Genomic DNA, 12,247 nt, shown 5'->3' with positions numbered 1-12,247 from the left:
CTCTCTCTCTCTCTCTCTCTCTCTCTCTCTCTCTCTCTCTCTCTCTCACACACACACACACACACACAAACACACACATACATATATATCCATATAGTCATACACACATATATATGTATATATAACAGGGATACATAGGTATATTACATATATAATATATACACACATATTTATACCATATATATATATACATATACATATATGTATATATATATGTAGGTATGTATATATTTTAGAAATTTGAGACTACTGAATTATATTATCAGGAAGCCCCACAGAAGATAATAACTGGGTGATGGTAGTATAGGCTGGAGTTGCATGCATAGTCAGTACAGCCAGCTTGTTGAAATCATTAGCTACGATGTTCTTTCCTTCAGAGAATGGATTTGTTTTTATCTTTGCAATGCACAGAAAGGTATTTAAAAAGTTACTACCACATATGGAATGATTATCACTGAAGCTAACAGAATGGGGAAGGATGATAGGGCATGTCCTCCTTCTAGAATGTTCTCAAGATATTCTGACTTTGTGCTTCCTCAAGTCATACCAAGAATTTATTTTATCATGACAGCACCATGTTATTTGTCTGGACAGGTGGCCCAAGAAATGTTACAGAAAGCCATTTCATTTGGAACTCAAACCAACCACAAGTTAAGAGAAAATGTTCTTAGCAATCCCAACCCAGTGCAAAGGATGGTTTCAATTCCAGTCCCCCTTTCCAAGTCCCACTGGCTACAAACTGATTCTGAAGTACAGGGTTTGTTCTTTATTAGGGTTCTCATGTAGCTTCTACTGCAGTGAAGCTGAAATGATTGAGGAGGATAGTTCTTGACTAGGCTTAAATTTTAAGCTAACACTTTACTGCAGAAAGTGGGTAAAAACTATCCATTCAAATTATTCTGTATAAATGAGAGGTGAATCCTAAAAAACAAATGTAATATCAAGTTTGACAGGTGAGGCACATTCCAATTGAAGTAAAAAAAAATTCTCATGCTCTCTAAACTTTCCAATGCTAGAATATATAATTCATATCTTTGAAAAAAATCTACCCAGATTCTCCTCAGGAATTACTTTCCTGTCTTAAGATTTCTTTTTTAACTTTTTAGGATATTTATCCTCATTCTGATTGCTTCTATATATTACCTAAGGTTATTGTTGTTTTTCTGTGTCTGTCTTCCACCAGGAATAGAGAGTGTGCAAGTTGCGGGGCTTGGGGGGGCACAGAAGTAAAAAACATCTTTAGCTAACACATTCTGAAAAATGCCAGTGTTGTTTATCAGATAACCAGTGAGTAACAAAGTGAAGCATAGTTCATTTGCTAATAGCTAAGTCAAACTGTGGATGAGTGTTCCGTACTAAAGGGAGAGTGGTTCATAAGAAGCACACTCATCCACTTCCAGGAGACATGTAAGGCTCAAAGTTCTGAGAAAGAGCCTAAGTCCATTGTTCTGAAGATTCCCATGGAAGGCTACATTTGCACAGCTCAGAAAGCCCAGACATTCAGTCTGTGCAAACAATTCCCCAGTGCTGCTGTTATATATGATAATAATAACATTTTTCAAAAAATTATATACAGAGTGGCATCGTACTAGTTGGGGCTGAGAGAGAAGTTAGGAACTCAGTCCAAGTGACAAGGTTGGCAGCTTAGAACTAACAGTCTTCATAGCAGCATACAAAGGCTGTCTCATCTCATCCCACTTACCACAGTCTCTCTGCCAGAAGAGCAGAGGACTCTATGCCACATCCAGGGTATCTTCACCCCTCTGTTTCCAGGCAAACTCACCCTAATTATACCTAAACAGGATTAGTTAGCTGTCTGTAGTTGTCTGAAATGCCCTGGGTAGTCTACAGTGAATCTTTTCCAGGTTACCCAAGCTTGTTAAAATAGTCAAGAATTTAGACAGAAGATTAACTGAAAATAGTTCAAGATCATTCAGTAGTTATGCTTACTCATGGTCAAGTATTGAATAGACAGCCTTTACTAGCCCAGCGGTTAGAACGAATACCAAGGCTGATTCAGTCCCAGAATTCTCTGCAAGAGAAATTAAGCTGTGGTATGAGCATGCGGTATTTTTCAGAGCTATAGATGCTACATGTATTACTACGGAAATAGAATATACACTTAATTTTATGTAGATGAGTATTCTTATAAAGAGGATTCATTTCCCCTGTTTTGTGTAGTCCCTTGTCATCAAAACCCGAAAGCTATCCGGGTAGCTGGTTTGTACATGCACATTTTTGACAGTCAGGTGTCTTCTGTTTTGTGACACTTCACATAGCATGCTTGGAGACAGGGTGAGTATGTTCATACACAGTTATCACCAAATTAATGGCAGCTTCTCTCTAGCTTAAATGAAAAAACCTGTTACTGTGGAATAATAACGTTTTAATTGCACATTTAGTATACAGATGGTGAAGCAAGGGCTACATTCATATTCTTGTAAGAGGTACATTAAAAAAATTCATTTGCAGTGAGCAGCAATTCTGTTCCAAGGAAAGAAAAGTTCATTCACATCAGCTCTTAAGATTATGTAGGGATTCTGCTGCTCCTTGGGCCTTTATTGAGCAAGCTAAATTTGTTGGAGTGTTAGTGTTCAATTGTGTCTATTTGCGACGTTATTAAGCAGCTCTTATACAGGTTGGACACAGATTGCATTTAAACCTGCTTCTTTCTCTCAGAAATACAGCCACACTTCCCAGCCTTCCACTTGCTTAAATAAAACATGTTCATTAGTACAAAAATAAATGTTTTGCTAATGACATGGGTACTTTAGAGAAAACTTAACTCCCTTTGGAATGAAATTGAGTCTACCACTCAAACAGAGCATCTCTCCCATTAATGTGTGTGTGCGTGACTTATAACGACAAGGATATAAATGCTATTGCACAGTATTCTATAACAAGATTTTAATGACTATGTTAGAGAAAAGAGTATGCCATTCTGTAAACAGCAGAAGATTCACATCGATGCTACACAGAGTCGGAAGTGATTTCACAAATTTATACAAATTGCAACCTGAACAAAGGTGTTCAGATGATGTTCCATTAAATAATGACATCAGAGTAACTGTCAGTATGGCAGGGCACCTTCACATCTGCATCATCAGAGTGACCCTCAGTATGGCAGGGCATCTTCACATCTGTATAATCATGTTGCAGGTTTTATTCCTGGATAAAACGTGGTCTTGATTCCTTAGATAAATGTCCAGCATACAAAGTCTCATGGAAGATGGCTCATAGAAAACACAAAGAGAGAGATACAAAAGGAAAGGGAGATAAGAATCCGAGAGGATGTGTAATCTCTGCCTAATAATAGGGGCAAAACAATTTTCTATGTGCATAGAGATGCCTTATAATGGTTTTTATCTTTGCTATAACTTACTGAGTTGAGTTAGTGCTTTCCATATGCACATGGACATAGAGTCAATCAGCTCAGCATGGGAAATGTTAAAATGCTTGTGTCTGAAAAGTGGTGGTTACACTGTAGACGCTACTGAGCCTGTCACTGTCTTTGGCACATACAGGTCTATACTTCTTAGCTCAGTGCTTAGAGTGCACACATCAGAGGTGATTGCCTTGTCAACACTGACTGTGTGACACTGACCTTAGTACACGATACTTCCTAGCTCATGGCCATAGGATGCAAATGTTAGTCTAATCTGTATTTTGAATCATATCAAATCATCTGCAGAACTGACAGCCTGGTGCCACAGATCAACCGTTTAATCATTATTTTGTACGAAATTGTCTGAAAAGACATTTTACCCAAAGCTATCAGAGTGTGAAATTCCTAATATATGACTTTAAAAAACAGTATTATTCAAAGAACAAATTGCAAGGTGAGCTACTATTGGAAACCAAAAACAAACAAACAAACAAAAAAACAAAACCAATAATCTCAATTTAATCAGTATTTCTACATAAACACACAGCAATGACAGTGGCCGATGAGAACTCTGCATGTCATTTTTGTGTCTTATTTGAGAATTATCACTGATACCACCTGCTATTTTTTTAAATGCATATACTAGGATGGACTCTTTGTAAGGGATTTTTGGTTTAATTATATTAAAAATGAGTGTGGCAAGGTAATAATATTGTTCTATAATTATACATGGGAAGATTAAGTCATGTGTTGAGTTCCAGTATTTGAAAGCCACAGGGCCTGGATTTGAACCCACAATCTGCCTGCAGAGGTCACACTATTTCCATATTGTTTCCCACGAGGCTCAGCTCCCACTTACTACCCAGTTAGTAGGACTTGGGAAGCAAGGAAAATTAGACTTTACGAATATATCATATTAAGATTCTTCCAAATTGCTTAAATACTTGTAAACACTTGGAGAAAGAGTAGATTTGAATGCCCTTCCATTGTAGAATTTGAAGAAAGATGGAGGACATTTAAAAACATTCAAAGCATCAAGTGCAGACTGTCTAAAAATAACTGACTTTACTCATTTCAGATTTAAATAGTGTCTTACGCGTTGCTTGCTTGCTCTGTATTTTCTCAGTTTCAAGTGGTGAATAGATTTGACACACATATCTGAGAATCTAAGCAGCTGTCTGGAGTTGATCTGTTGGTCTGGTACAACTGGATGCTCCAGTCCTGAACACCTGGGTTTATTGTTGCCACATTAGCTTCTTCATCAGAGCCACTCAAGCATATCTCCGTGCTTGACACAGGGTTACTGTTAGTATTACTATTCTTTTCATTAACATGGATGAATCAGTCCAACCGTTGCACGTAGCACACCAGCCAATAGGCATCAAATAAGATGATGTGAGAACAGCTGCATGAAACACGACTTCTGCAAAGGCAGAGAGATGCCCTGAAGCAGCAATTATGGCACGTGGTGCTGATGTAAAATTAGAATTATTTCTCTGTCTCCTGCAGCATGTTGTGCCTGTAGCCCCTTGGAACAAGAAGGTAGAATGCAAACATGGGAGTGACTGAGAGTTCTGTATCCTGGACCCTCCTGTTGTAATAGATGAGAACTTGCTAAGATTATTTTTAGAAAGTGAAGATTTTACTGTTTGATATTTTATCAGACATAAGCTTTTAGTGTAAAGTGTTATATTATAGTTCTAAAAATAGGGTAATGTTTATGTGGTGTCTTAATAACATTTCCTTGTTAAAATGCTGGATTTTATAAAGATTACTCGAGAAACTCTTATATGCCAGGAAATCCCAATTTATAGATTATAGCCAGCAAGATAGTACTTATCTTCATCTAGTCGTAAGCCAGGATTTAAAGTTGAGCATTTAGACTTTTTCAAGTGTGCATAGAAATTATTAAATGATTGATTTTTCTTTGCTCAGTTTTGTTGATTTTGTTTTTAAGTATCCTTTGAATTGTGCTTATTAGGTGACTTAAATTGGAGGCGATTATCTATACTCATGATAGTGTTTTATGTTTAAAATAATATATTGAAATATATTTGAAAATGTGTGTGTCTTACTGGTTCTGCCATTATATTTGGTATAAAACTAGAGGTTGCCAGAGGGCATGCTGATATATGCTCATGTGTATAATTTATTCTATATTGAAAAGGATAGAACCTGAGTTTACCTCCATCTGCTGCCCCCAGACTTATCTGGATATCTGTCTAAGACTTCTTACATTCTATTTCAATGCCTCTTTTTTCATATCTGAAATTGTTATTTTGTGGTGTTTAACGTTGATAAAACTAGATGTTTCTATAGGCATTGTGACGTCCCATTCTTACAGCAGATCTACCATCATCTGCATTTTATATTAAAAAAAATACCGAGAGAGATAGAGTCTGAAAGTATCCCTACCATACTGGCTTTAATCCAGTGTGTCACATGTCTCACCATAATTTGTCCTAATCAAATAGAAGGATCAAGTCTAAAATAGACTGTCCACTGTCATTTGATACTAGAAATTATTTTACTGGATGCACCTCATCTGAGAAAAGTATTGAACAAAGAATTCTGTACAAATATTAATGTGAGGAAAAATGCTTTATGTTTTATTCCATACTTACTAGTTCTTATTTTTATACAACTACCTCATACGGTCATGTTTAAGTTTTTTTTTGGCTATACGCTATTATTTTAGCCAAGAGACAAAATTCATTATAAAAGTATGCATTTATGATATTTTTGTGTGTATATATTTATACTTACTTGTATATATGTATGGATATGCATATTTATTAATGCATATTATATATAGATATGCACACACAGAGACTTTCAAAGATGCAGGAAACATTGGTTTTGAAGAAGGAGGTCTTTAATATTGTTTGTTTTTGAAACTATCTGAAGACAAGGCTTCAATTCATACACAAAAGACCAGCAGAATCCTCCCACAGGTTTTTTTCATAAACCAACAATAACAAATATTTACCTTCAGATAAAGAAATAATTATGGGAATATCACAGTAACCTTCAGGTGACTCAAAGCTGAGGCTTCAAAGCAGCTGAGCGGTCCCCTTCCCTCTTGTCTTAGGGATCGTGCTCTCCTGCTCTCCTGTCCCACCTTTAGCATCCTGACTCATTAGGTCACTAATCCCTTCCTAAAACCAATCAATTCTTCTCTCTCAATCTTTTCCAACACCCCTTTACCTTTTCTATTGTTTTAACACCAGTTTTACAATTATGTTCCCCAGGTTACACTTAATCAATATTCTAACCAGGAGGAAAAAAGTTTGAGAAAATGTAGATGAACCTTTATCAGCTAATAGTAGTCACAGGTTATGCTATATAGAGTTTACGGGCAAATGTTATCATGAAAATACTTTTTTCAGCATTTCCCATAATGATCAACTATGTCCATTAGCATTTTTACATAATGTCTATAGAGATAATATTTTCTTCCCCTTTCCTTCTTATGCCTACTTTCTGGGAGCCCTTCACAGATTGTGTGGGATGAGCACTCAATGGCAGACAACCTGCTGAGACTCTGTCCTTCCTGAGATATTTCAACTTCCCATGGTCTCTGTACTTCAACATGCCCTTCACGCAGTAACCCCCAGAGTAAGAAGGACAATAGGAAAAGTAGCAGTTGTCCACAAGACGAAAACAAGATAGCTGTCCTCGTGTTTCAAAAACATTTTGAACTTTGCTTGTCTTTTTCTAGTCTAACTCGAGATCATCTATGGTAGGGCAAAGTCTAGAGTTACCTTATTATTGAGTTTAATACTTTCATTTTTCATAGCACATCACAAGACAGCAAACTAAGCCAGCCTTTAAAAAACAAACAAACAAACAAACAAACAAACAAAACCTTATCAAAGGCTAAGCAGCTGTGTCACCTCATGAAATAGAACCAGGTGTTCACATTAATTTTAAAATGTCACATTTTGTAATACCCATTAGTAGAAGATAATTTCTAGGGGGTTTCCTCAGGAGAACCTATCAGATATTAGTGTAAGGGGAGTGAATTAACATAGCAGTAGTTTTGTGTTTTTCCTATATCACTTCTGCAACTGTAAATAATTTATTCATAGCACATTCTTTTCATTTTGTTCATATATAAATATATAGGCTATTAATAGTTGCTGTGAATCTTCCTAATTGAGTCAAGTTACATTAAAATTACAATTAGTTTTATGCACACTTTGAAATTTGGTAAGCCATTGTAGCACTGTTCTTCATTCTTGGCTTCCACAAACATTCTTCTGATCATACAGAGATAGTATTTTTCAGAACATATAACAGATTCTGATAGCACACCCCCACCCCCCACTTTTTATGCTGTTTTGAGAATGGATTTTTTTAGAATGAGTCTTCAAGGGTTGAGAACATTCTCTGACTGAACTCCAGTGACCAAAGATGTTTCTCTACAGAGATCTACAGATTATAGCTACCTTGTCTTCACAAATGAGAGGATTCTCAGAATCATTCTCCTTCAAACAAGGAAACTATTGCCAGTAGCTAATATCTTTCTCATAGCTGGAGACATTTGAAAGAATAATGAATGTTGTTTCAAGAATATTACAAAATAATAGAAAGAAAACATATATTTGTTTTTACAAGTATGTGAACATGGGTGTTCCAGAGGATTCAGTGATGTGTTTGCTATAGTGAGTAACCCCTAGTAACCGTTAGTTACTGTTTACTAGTACTGAGATTGTAGCTTTATTATAGAGTGTTGATCATATTTTTCCTTCCTTTCCAGGTAACCCATTAACCACTCCTAAATCAAGTAATCCTCAAGGCTGTGTTCTTGGAGACACAAGAATAGAAACTGGACTCCTGCAGGGACCTTGAAGATTTTTATACCTCTTAGAAGAGACATTTAAAACCCATTTCCAAGGGATTCTATGGGTTTTCATCTACTTCTTACTGAAACTGAGACTTTAAAGAAGTCTGAAGTAAACTTTGGGTCCTGACGACTTCATCAGCTGTGAACTATGCTTGGCTCATGACTCTTCTGAGGAAAGTGGACACTGCTCTCCACAGAGCTTCGATAGAGTTGGTTTTCTGGGGTGACAGCAGAGACTGTCACCTGTAAGGTTTCTGGCTTCAGCTGTGACTGTTCTTGTGTCTGAAGCTGTCTCCCAAGCTCACTGTACTATCATGGATGTGCTCCTGGCTCCTTTGTTCCTTGTCCAGTAGGACTGTGCACAGCTTCGATGACGTTCCCTTTGCAAACTTTTCCGGCATGGCATAGGCAGAGACAATTTTATTGGTATTCTAACCTTGAAACTCTGAAAGCCTACTTGTTTTAACATCTTACACTTGCCCCTGTGAAAGGAATAGAAGTATTTATCCATTGGTAATGATAATCATTGGCAAATCACAGTGATCTGAATACATCCCTCATGTAAGAATGTGCAAGCGAGCTGACACATTTCCCCAAGGCTAACATGTGACTGCAGCTCTCTGACAGTTTAACAGATAGCAGTTAGGACTGGATTCCAATTCCCATTACACAGTACTCTGTGCCTCTAGTGCACCCTTCCTTCCAGTTTTTTTTTAAGTGTACTTTCTTTTTTATGTTTCCTTTTACTTTCCTTCACAGAAACCCTCAGTGTACAGTCAAATTAGCAGAGAGCTTTTGATTTCAAAAATAAAACAAAACACACCAGGGATGCATGTGATTCTCTAATTTCTAATCACTTACATTTCTTCTAGCATTTTCTTAAACTATCCTTTCTGTCTCATTCGAAGATTGTCTCTTGCTTGATTCCAATGACTGCTTGAATGCTTATATATTTGTTCAGTCTGTGGATAGAAAAAAAGAAAAAACCTGTTGATTTTCCTTGACCACAAAGGTCTAAATACTTGCTTATGGTTGTTCCATTTAAACAATTCTTGGCCAGTATTTTGTCCATTATTTTCACATCCATCATAAAACTTGTGATTTTTAGTTCTTTGTGATTTCTCTTACAAATATTTAAAGGCCTTAAACATTGATTTACCTTTTTTTTTAAGTTACTACAGAATGTATAATTTTGTACCGCATTTATTTTGTTTCACTTGTGATGTGGGGGAAGGGAACAGTGAGTACTGAGTTGCCACCGTATAATAATAATAATACCATGTAAACCGATAGCTTGAAGGAATATAAAGGCAAGGGTTTTCCATGCCTTAATTATTTTAGTTTGATTGAAAGATGTTTCACAGATCATCCTATTAGGTCGTCCATCATTTTAGTAAAAGAGTGAAGATGTTCAGGACTTCTTGCATTTCTAGAACTCACTGACAAAGCCAGTTCACCTTGTGTTGGTTTCTAAGATGGAGGTTCACATATTCTAGAGAAGAATTTGTATCTGTTAGTCTGTAACAATGCTCAAAGGGTCACATATTAACAAGAACCTTTAGTAGGAAGAACAGCTAAAAGCGTAAAAATCTGTTAAAAATTAAATTGGAAAACGACACTTCTAATACTGAGTGAAAGTCAACTGCCTCATGAAAATATGGAATGAAGTGATTCCTGCCTCACTTTTAATTGCACCCAATTGGGTGGTTCTACATGGGTTTTGTAATGGTCAAATCTACCCAGAGTCAATATGAAAGGAGTAACAGTTGTGCTGGACTTTCTCTGTCAAACAAATTATCACTACTTTCTTTGGTACAAAATGAAAAACTATCGTTTTGGATATTATGAGTTTATCCTAGGTTTGTTTGAAATTAAGGATCATGCTTCTCATTTCGAAAACTATGTCATTTAAAACAACACTGGAAACTCTGTATTATATAAAAGTGTAATACATGCGTATCAATAGAAAAAAATAAATGGAATTTCAAATATATGAACTAGATATTCCCAGTAGATTAATGTTGTGACCATTCAGAAAAAAATTAAATAAAATTGGAATATAAAATGGACTCACTTTCACAAGTAAAATTTGGAAAATCTGGTCTCTTGTATCCTATTTTAAAAGAACCCTAGTTGGTAACCAGTACAACTCTGAACTTAGATGGAAGCTGATGATTTCTTCAGTCCTCTTTTAATAAAGTTCTGTGCTAAACTGTATATTTGCATAAGGTTCCAACATTTGACCTGCTGCTTAGGAGACTGAGAAATCAGTATGTTGACACCTGAGATGTTGTCCTGCAAAGTCCCTGTGAACACAAATGCAAAATCCATCTCATAATGCAAACAGTAAGCATAGCTTGCCTTAGGAAGCACACGAGAGAAGTATGCATCAATACCATGTCTTAAATATCTTTCAAAATGCCTCTTGATTCTGAAATTGTTTAAAATTCACAAGATGCTGCAGAAGATGTTACAGGGTTTTGCTTTCCGCTTTGTCATATTTCCCTTGGGGATAACATCATTCAAAATCGTAATATGTTGTCCCAACACAGAGGCTCACACTGGTGTGATAGCATGGGCTCAAAAGGTGGTTTATTCATATTTCTGTCAGTTTTCGCATGAAGTGTGCATTTGGGACATTTCACTGTAGGATCTTGGAATATGCATCAGATGTGAACGTAAGTACATAGACCAATAAAGGACTGGTTATAACAACTCCAAAGTTCCTAGTTTTAGAACAACAACTTAGAACATTATTTTACTTCTATGTTTTTTTGTTGCCTTGATAGAAAGAATATTTAACTTTAACTCCAAACAGAACTCTATGTGATTTTAAATTTGGTATCGCTTATGGTTGAAATGTAAAAGCTCCCCGGCCCTCACCAGGAATAACTGTCTTCAGTATATGTGATTACTACACAGCGTCATTCAGTTAATTAATATATGTCTGTGTTTAACCTACTACCCATGCAAAAGGAATATATGCTGGTGAAAATTTTATATTCACATTTATATTTATTTATATGTGAGATAAAAAAGATGCAAAAAATATCAAGTAGGAGATTTTCATCATTCTTTCTCATGTTGACTCACTGATTTACATGGAATTACAATGATACTGGGGACAATGGGTAAAGCACTAGAAAGTTAGGGAGACATACATTGCATACCGAGGTGCCCATGACAGGACATCATTATTTTAGTCAGATAAAATTTTGCCTTTTGTTTGTCCTCTATACTGCCTTTTTCTCCCTCCTTTCTTTCTTCTTTTGTTTTGCATATTCACTACATTAGCAAAAGAATATATATGTGTGTGTGTTTGTGTGTGTGTATATATTGTGTTTGTGTATTTCTTTACATATATATGTATGTATATTGTTTTTTGTGTGTTTCTTGTAAGTATATATACACACACAAATATATATGGATTTTTGTATATATACACAAACATAAATGTGGGTTACTGGTAATTTTTTTGGTAAACTTTCTTCTCAGTTGTCTTGATTTTCACTCTGCAGGAATATGAAATAGGTTTGTCAGTTATCCAGCACTTAACTGACAGTTATTGATTCCCTTGTAAGCACAAGTATATTTGACCAGATTGAAAATTTGGATTAGCTGAACTTTTTTCTTGACAATAGCTTTTCAGATCAGGTCAATGGAAAATTTGTAGATGCTGTTCCTGTGCATAGTGCTATGCTATGCAGTGGGAAAAGTGGATAGATAATTTTATAGGTGCTTCAGATTTGTTTTATTTTCTTCATCTTTTTTTTTTGGGGGGGGGTGTTTCTGCTTCCTAAATAGATGCTTTGAACATCTTTCTAGTAAGTCCTTTCCTAGCCTGCAAACCATCAAACTTAACTCAGGATGAATCCTAATGAACAAGATGATGCATTTGTAAAGTTAGGGTTGCAAATCTTGGCAAAATATGCCCAAGTGTCATAAAAGGAATAAAGTGTGAATGGAGAGAGAGAGAGAGAGAGAGAGAGAGAGAGAGAGAGAGAGAGAGAGAG

General features: G+C 36.0%; 1 protein-coding gene across 3 annotated transcripts in view; it reads left to right on the top strand.

Moving 5' to 3' along the window:
• Tafa2 (TAFA chemokine like family member 2) overlaps positions 1-10,447 on the top strand; it is a 449,137-nt gene extending 438,690 nt beyond the window's left edge. For all 3 annotated transcript variants that reach the window (XR_003713839.1, XM_028786552.1, XM_028786550.1), the window contains one exon: positions 8,148-10,447. Coding sequence is in view for 2 of the 3 variants with exons in the window: in XM_028786552.1 (XP_028642385.1) it covers positions 8,148-8,159 (12 nt within the window). In the remaining variant the exon portion in view is untranslated. The remainder of the gene's footprint in view (positions 1-8,147) is intronic.
• The last annotated feature ends 1,800 nt before the right edge of the window (positions 10,448-12,247 follow it).

The sequence above is a fragment of the Grammomys surdaster genome, unplaced genomic scaffold (assembly GCF_004785775.1).
Source record: "Grammomys surdaster isolate TR1022 unplaced genomic scaffold, NIH_TR_1.0 125548, whole genome shotgun sequence".
NCBI lineage: Eukaryota > Metazoa > Chordata > Mammalia > Rodentia > Muridae > Grammomys > Grammomys surdaster.
Note: the sequence above shows the minus strand (reverse complement) of the source record. Positions and strands in the feature narration are given on the sequence as shown.